The sequence below is a fragment of the Phyllobates terribilis genome, unplaced genomic scaffold, assembly GCF_046119375.1.
Source record: "Phyllobates terribilis strain yellow unplaced genomic scaffold, ASM4611937v1 Scaffold_3__8_contigs__length_932513732, whole genome shotgun sequence".
NCBI classification, from domain to species: domain Eukaryota; kingdom Metazoa; phylum Chordata; class Amphibia; order Anura; family Dendrobatidae; genus Phyllobates; species Phyllobates terribilis.
The window spans coordinates 394,917,112-394,931,776 of record NW_027362763.1 but is presented as its reverse complement, the minus strand read 5'-3'; the positions used below and the strand labels follow the sequence as shown (position 1 = coordinate 394,931,776).

At 42.0% G+C, this 14,665-nt stretch overlaps 1 protein-coding gene across 1 annotated transcript in view; it reads left to right on the top strand.

Moving 5' to 3' along the window:
* Positions 1 to 14,665, top strand: part of COL9A1 (collagen type IX alpha 1 chain) — a 196,829-nt gene that overhangs the window by 133,546 nt on the left and 48,618 nt on the right. The window contains exons 22-25 of the mRNA XM_073675505.1: positions 6,346 to 6,399; positions 6,581 to 6,634; positions 8,448 to 8,501; positions 12,994 to 13,047. Coding sequence (XP_073531606.1) covers positions 6,346 to 6,399; positions 6,581 to 6,634; positions 8,448 to 8,501; positions 12,994 to 13,047 — 216 coding nt within the window. The remainder of the gene's footprint in view (positions 1 to 6,345; positions 6,400 to 6,580; positions 6,635 to 8,447; positions 8,502 to 12,993; positions 13,048 to 14,665) is intronic.

Below are 14,665 nucleotides of genomic sequence, written 5' to 3'. Positions count from 1 at the left end.
TATGTTACATATTACATATAGCTTTGTGTATAAGTTATATTGCTGTTAGTAGACTTATTGGCATAGTTGTTGCAGAACTTGTTAAGAACACTGTCCTATATATTTTACCACTACATTGAATACCTTTATAATATATAGAGCATCAAGATATTTAATAAAAAAATGTCAAACATTCAACCTTATGAAAACAGCATTGTAGCATTTTTTTCCCTGTACAGTTCAGCACAGTACACAGTAATGAGTTGCTGGACTGATTATCATAACGCAAACTGCCTTTCCTAAAGGTATGTGCCCACGTAGCGTTTTACAAGCGTATATGCTGCGGAATTTCCGCAGCGTAAACGCTTGTGAAACGCTAGGTAATCCGCCTTCCCCCCCCATGGTCCCCAATGAGAATCCGCAATTTCAATGCCCATGCTGCGGATTTTTCCGCAGCGTTTTTGATGCGCTCAAAAATCCGCAGCATGTCCATTAATTTTGCGTTTACGCATGCGGAATTGCCTTGTCAATGCAATAAAAAACGCAAGGCAATTCCGCATGTCCTAAACGCATCATAAACGCGCGAAAAACACTTGCCAAATTCCGCAAGCGTTTTTCCGGGAGAGGACATGCGGAAATGAAGCAGAAATTTTCTGCTTCATATCTGCAAGGTGGGCACATAGCCTTAGTGTTTCTTTTGTTGTTTCACTGGCTACATATTTATCAAATCATATCAGCTCTTCTGTGCTCTCTTCTCTTATTTCCCCAACCTTTTTTGCATTTTTTGCTAATTCACTTATGTTCCACTTACTTCCGTATTTGTTATAGCACATCAGCGCTTCTATTCTCACATTTTCTCCTCCTACTAAGCTTCGTTGCAATAACTAGCTCTCTCCTCATTTGTATTCCACTTGCACCCTGATTTCTTATAGCACATTAGCAGTGCAAATTTAAGTAGTGTATTGTGGAACCTAAGGGAGGGGAAGTTGGAGCACATGCTCAAGGTAAGCTCAGTCAGCACAGTGCATGCCCCCTGCTCTTGAGAAAACTGCAAAAAGTGCTGTCAGAGGATGAGGCAGCTGGGAAGGCAAAACAACTGCAAGGAGGCAAAAAACATTGAAGAACACCATAGGTAAAGTGCTATATAGGACTATGCATTTTATATTTTTTACATTTGCAACCAAATAACAGGTATTCTTTAAAAAAAGACGTATATATTCCCTATGTATTTCTGCTTCCGCTGATGTGCCATTTCTAGATTTTCTGCTTTATTGATTCCTTCTTCCCTTCATATTTGGTTCCCATCAAGCAGGCTACATGACTTTGCAAAATGGGCAGAGTTTTATCACACTGGAATTGCTCTGCTCTTAGTCCTAACTGCAACAAGAAGTGATAGATCAGTGAGATAAAGTTGCCTTTCCCTGACTCACTGCATATTCTCAGTGTTTGCAATGTGACTCTGCTTCAGCCTGTCTCCTGCTTGTGATTGATTTCTTCCCATCAGCTCTTGCAAGCAGGAGACAGGAGAGACTGAAGTTGCATCTCATGAAAATACACTGGAGGTACTGCACACAATACACAGAAGTAGTGTGTGATAGGGAGTTTAATAACTGTGGCAACTCATTGTATGGACTCACTGCTCTCTTACATAAAGTAGAAATTACATCTCCAGGTGCATGGGAGGAAATACAGAAAAATAACAGGGTTCAGCTGAATAGGGAGAGGGGGTATCTGAAAGCTGCCCCCTCCATCTGGCTGGCACACATTATTAAGCCACAAAAAAGACATGGGACAGCAGAGTAGACTTTATTATTTCTTTCTGTCAAGTTCAGTAAAAACATATTTATGTTAGAGTATATGTATACATTCATTAACATTGAGTTTAGCGTAACATAATGGCATCTTTTTAATATATGAAAAAGCCCATAAGGTATCTGCTTAACAGATCTATTTTTGGTTGACAGATGTCAATTTCTTTTCATACTGACTGTATACATATATGCCTTATACCGTATTTTTCGGACTAAAAGATGCACCGGACCATAAGACGCACCTAGGAGGAAAATAGGAAAAAAATATTTAAGCAAAAAATGTGGTCATGATGCCCTGTATAGGGGAGGGAGTCTGCTGCTGGCACTGGTATTGGGGTAATGTCCCTCAATTCTGTTAATATTCTCCATCCCGGTATGTATGGCCCCTCCTTCCGGGTATACCTGGCCCCCATCCCATCTTGGTATACGTGGCCCTCATCCCCATCCTGGAATGCATGGCACCCCTTGATCCCCCATCCTGGTATGCATGGCACCCCTTGATCCCCCATTCTGGTATGTATGGCACCCCTTGAGCCCCCATCCAGGTATGCATGGCACTCCTTGATCACACATCCTGGTATGCATGGCACCCCCCTGATGCCCATCTTGGTATGTATGGCACCCCCGCATCCCCATCCTAGTATGCATGTCACCCCTTGATAACCCATAATGGTATGCATGGCACCCCCCTGATCCCCATCCTGGTATGTATGGCACCCCTTGATCACCCATCCTGGTATGTATGGCACCCCTTGAGCCCCCATCCTGGTGTGTATGGCACCCCTTGAGCCCCCATCCTGGTATGTATGGCACCCCTTGAGCCCCCCTCCTGGTATGCTTGGTTCCCCTTGAGCCCCCATCCTGGTATGCATGGCACCCCTTGATCACCCATCCTGGTATGCATGGCACCCCTTTATTCCCCCATCCTGGTATTCATGGCACCCCTTGATCACCCATCATGGTATGCATGGCACCCCTTGAGCCCCCATCCTGGTATGCTTGTCACCCCTTGAGCACCCATTCTGGTATGCATGGCACCCCTTGAGCCCCCATCCTGGTATGCATGGCACCCCTTGAGCCCCCATCCTGGTATGCATGCCACCCCTTGAGCCCCCATCCTGGTATTCATGGCACCCCTTGAGCCCCCATCCTGGTATGCATGGCACCCCTTGAGCCCCCATCCTGGTATGCTTGGCACCCCTTGAGCTCCCATCCTAGTATGCTTGGCACCCCTTGAGCCCCTATCCTGCTGCCCGCAAAAAAATAAACAATCATACTCACCTTCTTTCTCCTCCAGCGCTGTCCCGCTCTGCTGCTGACACTCTCACTGTCGCGCATTGCATCCCTGCCGTACACCCTCACACAGTTTGAGAGCGCGCACACTGTACCGCAGCGCCGCTCCTGCTGGCGCTCTGTGGTCAGTGTGCCTGCTATTAAAGACCATGGATATTCACTACAACCCATGGGAGTGGGTTGTAGTGAATATTCATGAGCTTTAATAGTGGGCACACAGACCGCAGAGCGCAGCAGGAGCCGCGCTGCTGTATAGTGTGCCGGCTATTAAGGAAAATGAATATTCCCTGCTCCCCATGCCCATGTGCATGGGGAGCAGGGAATATTCATTTTCTTTAGTAGCGGGCACAGCGCAGGCTGCATCAGTCGACTGCTGCCTCCTGTGCCCCGCTGATCCCCCGCTGCTGCTCCCCCAGACCTCCTACCATGCAGAGTCACAGTATATACAGGGAGATAGTATTCGAACTGTAAGACGCACCCCCCACTTTCCTCCAAAATTTTGAAGAAAAAAAGTGCGTCTTATAGTCCGAAAAATACGGTATATTGTATGGGCTAACTGATTTCTAATATGTTCTCATTGCTTATACTGCCTAAAAGGACTCATTCTTTTTATGAACCTATTTGAAATTTTTTTTGCATTTCTCCCTCTTATACACATACTGTGCCTTTACATAACACCTAACTGCTGTGGACATGGGAGGAATAGAGCTAAGCAACAGTACATGTGAAAAAGACTTAGGTATACTAATAGATCATAGACTGAACATGAGTCAACAGTGTGATGCAGCAGCAAAAAAGGCAAATACAATTCTGGGATGTATTAACAGAAGCATACAGTCTAGATCACGTGAAGTCATTATCGCACTTTACTCCTCTTTGGTCAGACCTCATCTGGAATACTGCGTCCAGTTTTGGGCACCACATTTTAAAAAAGACATCGACAAACTGGAGCAAGTTCAGAGAAGAGCGACCAGAATGGTGACCGGTCTGCAAACCATGTCCTATGAGGAACGGTTACAGGATTTGGGAATGTTTAGCTGCAAAAAAGAAGACTGAGAGGAGACTTAATAGCTGTCTACAAATATCTCAAGGGCTGTCACATTGTAGAAGGATCATCTTTATTCTCATTTGCACAAGGAAAGACTAGAAGCAATGGGATGAAACTGAATGGGAGGAGACACAGATTAGATATTAGAAAAAACTTTTTGACAGTTAGGGTGATCAATGAGTGGAACAGGCTGCCACGAGAGGTGGTGAATTCCTCTTCAATGGACGTCTTCAAACAGAGGCTGGACAGACATCTGTCTGAGATGATTTAGTGAATCCTGCTTTGAGCAGGGGGTTGGACCAGATGACCCAGGAGGTCCCCTCCAACTCTACCATTCTATGATTCTATGATTCTATGACATCCAAAAATATTGTACTAAAAAGCTTCCTAGATTGATATAATCTTATTTTTGTGCTAACCTTGTGAGGATTTTAATATACATAAAATATGTGTTCATTCAATTTAATAGGAGTTGAGCTAAAGTCCAGGAAGCTGTAACACACAATGTGTGTAGCTATAGTGCTCTGGTTCCATACACCGTAAACTTCCAATGGCTGAGGGACCTGGTAACAGCTCATTGGTAGGGTATCAAACTTCTGCCAATCTGATATTCATGACCTATCCTGTGGATAGGCTATTAATATCTTTAGTCTTGGACTATCCTTTAAGATAAAAGCAAACACTCTGCCATAAACTTCGATACTCTGTAAGGGAGGGATTTGGCCAACCTCACTTTCCGCTTCCCAAAACACCCTGCTATGGTAACCCTGAGTGTGCGTGTGCTTTTTGGGGACTTGTTGCTTACCCCTTTTCAGGCTACAAGCATTATGATGGAATAGGGAACTTAACTTCATGCGATGACCCAGGGAGGCCAATACCCGTTTTATAAAGTTAAAAACAGCTTTATTTGAGCTCTTGATAACTTACTCCAACATCTGATAAATGGCCTGCATTTCTTTAACCATTTATGAGCAGAGGCTCATATCTTAGTTTCTTTACAAACGGCATAATGATGATGTTCAGTACAGTTGCAGAGTAATAGAGTATTTCTTCTACCATTGCTATTATCCCACACTATGGTGCAGAACTCATGCTCCTTTCTGGTCAGAGTAAGATTCCACTTAGTTCTCCAGGACCGGTTTGACACATTGTCAGTAGCCCACTCCTCACTAGCTGCCTACGGGAATCAGACCTCCGTCAGCTCTATTTATGCCACTGCAGGTACTCAGAAAAAGTGAAGAATGTTCCTTGTTTTTAGTCACTTGGATCAATGTGTGTCTCTGTGACTTCCTTTCCTGTCTCTGTACTCTGGCTGTTAGATGCTAACTTTGACACTAGTCACTACTCAAGGGCAAGTCTTGATGCTAGGCTGGGTAGTCAAAAGGTCCAAGGTCAGATACCAAGAGAGCTCGTCATAAACAAAGGGGTAAGACAAAGGCGTAGTCAGGGCATGGTCCGAATTCAGAATTCCAGGAGGGTAGCGGATCAAGATAAAGGGGCTAGGCAAATGGATGGTCAGAAACAAGGTCAAAGGTTGGATAACAATAGATCAGAGACTGAGCACAGGAATGCAAGGCATGCAGACACCTGCTACAACTGGCACTAATTGTAGGCAGAGAGCCAGCTAAATGGCTAGGTAATCACTCTGAACAGGATACACATGGAGAAAACTCTGCACGCCCCTGACCTGATTGGGCAGCTGGACTGTCACTCAACAACACTGACAGTTCGGCACATCACAGCCTCCGAATGGATGGCTAAGTTGTCCATCGCCATACTGACAGCTTAGTACACTCCTGCCCTATATTGGACAGCTGAACTGTCACTCACTGCATCCAGATACACCCGATATGCGGAAATGTGACAGTAACTGGCTTCTGTAACACAGTTCTGCACTTTAACCCTTCGATTCTTGTCGCATCACTCTTTCCATGTGTGGCCTGTAGCTATCTGATGCTTCTTGTTACTTAAATAGCTCAACCATAACTAACTAACTGGAACTAGCTTCCTGTACAAAATGCCACATTAACTCTCCCCGACCTGGGCTGACACTAGCTGTTAACCCTGTCACATCATAACAACTGTTGCAGAGAACACACATATCAAATCACAGCAGATCCACATGATAACATTAGGGAAGTCTTCAGAGAGGGTGTTTGGACAACTTCTACACCTTTACAACTTAATGTAGATACATGTTTTAATTTTCCCCAGGGTGACGAAGGTCAGAGAGGTTCATTAGGAGAAGCTGGACCAAAAGGTGAAAGAGTAAGTATATTATTACTATACTTTGTGTTTAGAAAATACTCACACAGCTACAAGTCCATTGAAAGCAATAACTCTTACTGGCTTTAGTGTCTTTAACCACATTTTGCATGTTTTGTTATATGATTCTGAGATATTACAAAGTAGTGCAATATTTTTAATATTTATATTTTTCATCATAAAGGGATCCGTTGGACCAAGAGGTATTACTGGAATGCCAGGGTCAAAGGGGGAATCGGTATGTATATATCATGCTGCTATTTTTAAATAAAAGTAGAATACATTGTCAAAAGTAGGACACCTGTTTGCACTACATTTATTGCTAAAGTAACCGAAAAGAAGAGTCTATCAGTAAACACTCTTCCACGACAATATGTAACCCAAAGGAGGAAATAGGAAGCTGGAGCGTATTCAAGTAAAAATTAAAATTTTTATTGAAGAATTCATAAAAACAGACAAATTCCAAAAGGACTAAAAGAGGAAAAGGGAACAAAAAGTACCGCGTCAAACCAAGAGGTATTCAAAATGGGGCAGGGATGTATATATCTCAAGCAGGAAAGAATATGAAAAGCTGTCCACCTTAATAAGTGGGCCTGATGGAAAGCATCTCTATGTCCACTGCTCTGTCACTCAGGCTGCTCCCTACTGCCCCTGCTGTACCCTCAAAGACTGCGCCCCATGCCTTGTCTTTCTCACGCAGACTGCACCCCATGCCTCTGCTCTCTCACGCAGACTGCTTCCCATGCCCCAGCTCTCTCACGCAGACTGCTTCCCATGTCCCAGCTCTCTCACGCAGACTGCTTCCCATGTCCCAGCTCTCTCACGCAGACTGCTTCCCATGCCCCAGCTCTCTCACACAGACTGCTTCCCATGCCCCAGCTCTCTCACGCAGACTGCTTCCCATGCCCCTGCTCTCACACGCAGACTGCTTCCCATGTCTCAGCTTTCTCACACAGACTGCTCCCCATGCCCCAGCTCTCTCATGCAGACTGCTTCCCATGTCCCAGCTTTCTCATGCAGACTGCTCCCCATGCCCCAGCTCTCTCATGCAGACTGCTTCCCATGTCCCAGCTTTCTCACGCAGACTGCTTCCCATGTCCCAGCTTTCTCACGCAGACTGCTTCCCATGTCCCAGCTTTCTCACGCAGACTGCTTCCCATGTCCCAGCTCTCTCATGCAGACTGCTTCCCATGTCCCAGCTTTCTCACGCACACTTCTTCCCATGTCCCAGCTTTCTGATGCAGACTGCTTCCCATGCAGACTGCTTCCCATGTCTCAGCTTTCTCATGCAGACTGCTTCCCATGTCTCAGCTTTCTCATGCAGACTGCTCCCCATGCCCCAGCTCTCTCATGCAGACTGCTTCCCATGTCCCAGCTTTCTCACCCAGACTGCTCCCCATATCCCAGCTCTCTTATGCAAACTGCTCCCCACGCCTCTTTTCTTTCATGCAGACTGCTCTCCATTCCCCACCTCTCTCACGCAGACTGCTCCACATGCCCCAGATCTGTCACGCAGACTGTTCCCTATTCCCCTGCTCTCTCACACAGACTGCTCCCTATGCCAGCTACTCTTTCACACAGACTTCTCCTCATGTTCTCTTCTTTCTGAAAGACTGCTCCCGGTGCCTGGTGTATCCCTCACAGACTGTTCTCTTCTCCTTCTCCTTCACAGAACAGACCGCTCTCCTCTTGTTCTCCATCTCTAATTACTATTATCCCAATCAGTAGCTTGCAGCACAACATCTTTTTCCCTCTATAGAAATGCATCAGGGCCTTTCAATATAGTCATATTTATGTAATTTACGAATAAAAATCACCTAACAGAAACCTCACCAAAACATTACTGGTGCCATTTATCATGTACAGTATACCAGGCTGATGAAAAAAGTTCAGGTGTAAGAGGGTCCTTTGTGACTCTATCAGCTAAGGGTCTCCATAGCCATGCAAGTAGCCTTACTAACATGCATGTGTATGAGATGGCAGAACTCGATTGTGACGCCAAATGTGAACCTAATTTTTAATAACACACAGTATTTTTTTTTTCCTTCTAGGGATTGCCAGGCGTTGATGGCCGTGATGGAATCCCTGGAATGCCAGGATCAAAGGTAATTTTGAACAATGTGCACTCAATATGGCTTTTTAGCTGGCAGATTAAAATGTATGTTAGAGAATATGTTGAAATGAATGAAGCTTTTATCTGATTGCATGATTGTTACAGTTATAGGGGTTTTCAAGGTGAATAGAGCAGTTGTGCATATGCTTAACCCCTGCTTCATTAACTTCTAAGCAACTGATGAAGATAGTTGTGCAATTAATCCCGTAGAATTGAATGGAGTGGAGATTGAGATATAGTAGGATAGCTGTGCACAGTTTGCCTAAGTATGTTTGTTTTTTACACATTACAGCAAATATATAGATATAGTTTGATAATTTACATTGACACAAAGGGAATTTTTCACAGTAGCACTTATCCTCTCAGCACCTCATTGCAGTCAATGATAATAATGCTGTCATATATCAAGTACCCGGCATTAATGTCATGAAACACATGACTTATTTAATATCCCATTCTATAATGCTTATGCCAAATGAAATGAGTGTTATAAAGTGTAGAACGTTTGATGCAGATTTCTAAAACTGACAAGGTTAATGACAGCTTAGAAGTGTCACTAGACTATGAATAGAACTTGATTGATCCTTTCCATTATTATACCATTAGAACCTATTCTGGCATTACCTACTGATGATAATGACTTAAAAGAGGTATAAAACACTTTGATACAACGATCTTACAGGCCAATAACCAATATGATACCTAACACTATTAATATGATTAAACGCGGATGTTTTACTTTGATTTGTGTTAATTAGATCCTAATTCTTTAGATATGGTTTACACATTTATAAATGTGATGGTTGAAACATAAACATGCTATTCTGTAATCTGTCAGTTTTAAGGTATGAGTGTGAAAGCTAGGAACAATCTAATTAAAAAAAACATATAAACTCAAAATTGTAATCAATCAATCTCAATATCATACAAGCATGATTAATATCACGAGTGACAAGTTCTTAATTATTATTCTCTATGCTCGATTGCTAATATTTAATTTTACTATGGCTGCTTTTGGATTTTGGCTGGCATCTGCCACACCTACTGTATATTGATAGCTAATTTGTGTATAAAAGTTTCTACTTTTATACCTCCAATAATATAGAAAACAATTATGATGCGTAAATGTGCCTGCCCTGTATGATGTTCATTTCTACCCTGTCTCGTAGGCCACTCCTGTATCCAACTGGGGAGGCAGTGCTATTGAATGTAATGTGATTCTACAGCACTGACTCCTCAGCTGTAATTGTAAGGAAGCCTAGGAGACAGAGCAGACCATTTAGTGCAGAGTGTGAAAGGTCAGGTGCCTCCAAGGCATGTAAGACTTCTGACAGAGGGAGAAAACTCCCTCTGTCGGTCCATTTTTCCCACATGCAACACAGACACACTCCGCTCCTTTTGTTGCCACATTTGTAATCATCTGTACAATAAACTAATAAAACAAAAAGTGATCAAAATGTTGTATAGTATGTACCCTAAATTCATAGTAATGATAACAGTTCACCCCACAAAAGAGAAGCCTGCACACACAATCTTTTAAAGTAATATTATTATTGCACAAAAGCAGTAAAACATAAAAAAAATCTGATTTTGTATCACTTCTCACAAAGTTAACATGTCAATCATGCCGCATTGTGAATGCTATAAAAAAAGAAAACACATTCAGAATTACTGTTTTTGTTTAGCCCGTCTTCTAAAAAGTGAAATAAAAAATGGTCAAACAGCTTTGTGTAAAGATGAACATATCAACATTTTACAGAAAAAGTCAGAATAATGCAAGTCTAATTTTTTTGCAATTCCCTTTTCCACAAATCCAGCAAAGTGGTGGCTATTAAAAAAAAAACCAACACACTGCAGTGCCCTGCCCTTGTCTTTTCCACACAGCTCCTCTCTGTCTTTACAGTTACATTTCAATCTTCAGTTATAGCAGGTCTTTGGTCTTTTTCACAGGTCCTGTCTGGTCTTTGGTACCTTGAGCACTGACTATATCTCACACAATGTTATGACTTATATTACACCACGTGCACTAAGTCATGATGCTATGAGGCCCATTTAGCGCTAGTGGCCCAGAAGACTGTATGGTAGAGATGGGCGGACCCCTGGATGTTGCCGATCCAGTGGGTTCAGCGGAACATCTATTAAAAGTTCGGGTACCAGAACAGTACCCGAACCCGGGCCACATTCATATGAATTTGGAGATCGAACATCTGTGGTTTCCCACGCTGTCATCTGCATGACAGCATGGGAAACAGGGTCTCTGATCGACCTTGTATTGGCAGCTGACATGAAGCCCAGGGATTAGTAATGGAGAGGTGTCTATAAGACACCCCCATTACTAATCCCATAGTAATAGTTTGTAAATAAAGACATGGCATGTAAAAATCCTTTATATGAAATAAAAGTCCACACGGTTTTATTCATTTATTTAAAAATAAAAAACACAGTTATACTCACCTAACGCCTAATCCCTGAAGCCATTGTCCCATGTAAAAAAAACAGAAAATAAAAAAAGCAAATTTATACTCGTCTAATCCCAGAAGCCATTGTCACGTGCAAAAAAAATAAATAAAAAACAACCATATCCCTCACCTGTCCACAGTGATGAAATAATCCATGCTGTCCCATGACGATCTCGCTTGTAGAGCAGTTACATCAACAGATGTGACTGCTCTACACGACAGCCGGCTACACACTGACACAGGCAGTGTGTAGCACTGACCTGCCGTGACAGAGTTCACAGGAGTTTATCAGCTGTTCATCAGTCAATTTTAACTTTTTTTTTACTTTGAGCACAGGCGCTGACTGTGACCTACGGTAAACTTTTTACAGCGGGTCATAGTCACAGCTGCAGGATCACGCTGACATCTGACAGCGTAATCCTACAGCTGTCTGACCGGCAGTAATGATGTTACTGCTGGTCAGAGCCCCTGTTTCGTGTGCTGTCACGCAGATGACAGTGCGGGAAACACCTGAACAGTATCCTCAGGAAGTCCGTGTTCGGGGTCCGTGCCTGAACACTTTACTCAGGTTCAGGTTCGCTCATCTTTACTGGATGGGATTGTGAGTAAGACTGAAGGTCTGCTGTGACTGAAGAATGGACCGGTAGTGTTAGGAGATGTATGGAGAAGATGAGGGCCAGATGAGTATTATTATTATTTTTTTTAACAAACACGACATCAAATAAAAAAAAGTTATACTCACATCTATTTGGTCTTCACCTTCTCCATGCAGCTAATTGCCCAGTCCTAAGTCACAGCAGTTCTTTCTTTTTTTTTTGTTTTTTTCACAAATCATGCCCAGTCCAACTTCCAGCACTGACTAGGTCTTACGCAATGTCATGACATGCATTGCATCACTATGACATGATGTCATGAGACCCAGTCAGCACTAGAGGCACAGAAGATTGGACAGGACTTAAGAAAAAGAAGAAGATTATATGCCTGCTGTGTCCAAAGACCAGATTGGTGCTGTGAGCATCGGACAGATAGCTGTGCAAAGACAATGTAACAGCTGGTAGAGTATTAGAATATGTAGAGAGACCCCACAGCATAATAAATAAGGCACATTCTGTTTGCATCAAATAAATTTGATGTGAATAAAATTTCCCAGACAAATTTGAGAGAATCTGCAAATTTCAATTTTTGCACCCTACCGGTATTGGTATTCTCTCACCATTTTGGTATGTACTCCAAAATGATACCAATGGAACTTTTAGCTTGTCCCCCCAAAAAAACAAGTTCCTACATATCTCCACCATTTTTTTATTACGCAAACGTGGTAAAACAGAAAAAAACTGTTAAAACAGGTATTGAAAATTTACTGAAATAACACTGGCCTGCTCAATAAATTAAACAGATTATTTATGCTGCAAAGTAAATGGTGCAAAATTTTTATTTCACGCAAAAATAGTTGGTAAAAGTTAATCAACAAGTTTTGTACACCCCAAAATAGTGGCATTGAATCTGCAACTCATCCTGCAAAAAAAAACCCTTTTCTGCGGCTATTTCAATGGATAAATTAAAAAATTATGACTTTTAGAATGTAACTTAAAAACAAAAAAATCACCACGTCATTAAGTACTATATTAGACCAAATAATTAAAGGGTTAAAACAGAAGACAGAATTCATTTATCAGTTTTCCACCAGATATTTGGTAAATGTATTTTCTCAGTCAGTTCCATAGAAAATCAAATATGGAGGTGCGTAATTGTGACTAGGCTGCTCCATTTAATGCTGACTGCAGTTAAGAAGAACATGGATTCAGGATCTTTTTCCCAGTGATCCTGGGGGTTCCAGCCTTAGCACACATATAGGTGATTTTTCATGGGATGTTGAAAAGCTTCACCAGAATGCATTTAGAGTACATGATGCATCAAAAAGTGAATATTATGACCACATGGGAATTTAGGTGGAATTTGAAGCTACCCGATGCCTTAGCAAATCTCTTTATCTACAGTACCTAATATATATCATATTTATTTTAGGGTGACTCTGGAGAACCTGGAGCCCCAGGAGAAGCAGGTCTGCAAGGATTGCCAGTAAGTTTGCATCTGATACACAGTATTCACACTACATTGCTGTAATATACGTTAAAGAGTTATTTTCAGAATAGTAAATTATCCCCTGATCCCTAGAAGTCCTATCACTAGGATCCTCAGTGATCCTGGGAATGGGGCTCTGAAACTTGGGAACCAAGCTCTACATCCCCATTTTGAAGACAATTTACTATTTTAAGAATTACCCGGTCATATTTAATACTATTGTTGTACAGTTACTATTTACATCATGTGTAATATCACTTTAAAGAGAATCTGTCACCAGCAGCATAATGTAGGAAAAGAGACCCTGATTCCAACAATGTGTCACTTAGTTTACTGGGTGCAGTAGTTTTGACACAATCAGAATTTTTAGCTGTACCATGTAGCAGAGCTCAAAAAGCCAATCCCACCCACACCACAGCTTTCTGTGGACATAGTTTATTCACAGTGAGATGCTATCAGTGCTGGTGGTGTGGAAGGTCTTGGAGGCACACAAGCTGTAGATCAGGCATTGATAATCTCCTGCTGATAAAACAGTCATTATATTGAAGCAAGAGCACACAGCCTAATAAGTGACACATTGCTGAAATCAGTGTCTCAGCCCCCACATCATGATGTCCTCAAATTAAACAGGAAAAATCTGCTAACAGATTCAGTTTAAAAAGTAAAGTCTACTTAAATATGAACCTAATAGTAAACAAAATTCTCACTTTATATAGTTAGATGTTATATTTCCTTTGTGTTTAGAAGAAGGGTTTTGAAGTAACCTTAAATGCTAGTGCAAATGGAATATGCCTGATCAATAACATGTGATTTCTGCATTATTAAAATAAAACTAACTTACAGATTTAAAGTGGGTTGTGCAGTCACACCATATTGGTAACTTATCCCATGGATAGGTCATCAATATGAGATTGGTGGCGGTCTATCACCAGGCACCCCCATTAATCAACTGTTATCTGCTTGGCAGTGGCTGGATGTAAACACATGGAAATGAGCTGCAGTAGCTAACCAGTAATTCACCAGTAACTCACTAGTAATACAGAGCTGGAGTAACTCACTAGTAATACAGAGCTGGAGTAACTCACTAGTAATACAGAGCTGGAGTAACTCACTAGTAATACAGAGCTCGAGTAATTCACCAGTAATATAGAGATGGAGTAATTCACCAGTAATACAGAGCTGGAGTAATTCACCAGTAATACAGAGCTGGAGTAACTCACTAGTAATACAGAGATGGAGTGATTCACTAATAATTCACCAGTAATACAGAGCTGGAGTAATTCACCAGTAATAAAGAGCTGGAGTAATTCACCAGTAATACAGAGCTGGAGTAACTCACTAGTAATACAGAGATTGAGTAATTCACCAGTAATACAGAGATTGAGTAATTCACCAATAATTCACCAGTAATACACCAGTAATACAGAGCTGGAGTAATTCACCAGTAATACAGAGCTGGAGTAATTCACTAGTAATACAGAGATGGAGTAATTCACCAGTAATACAGAGCTGGAGTAACTCACTAGTAATACAGAGATGGAGTAATTCACCAGTAATACAGAGATGGAGTAATTCACCAGTAATACAGAGCTGGAGTAATTCACCAGAAATACAG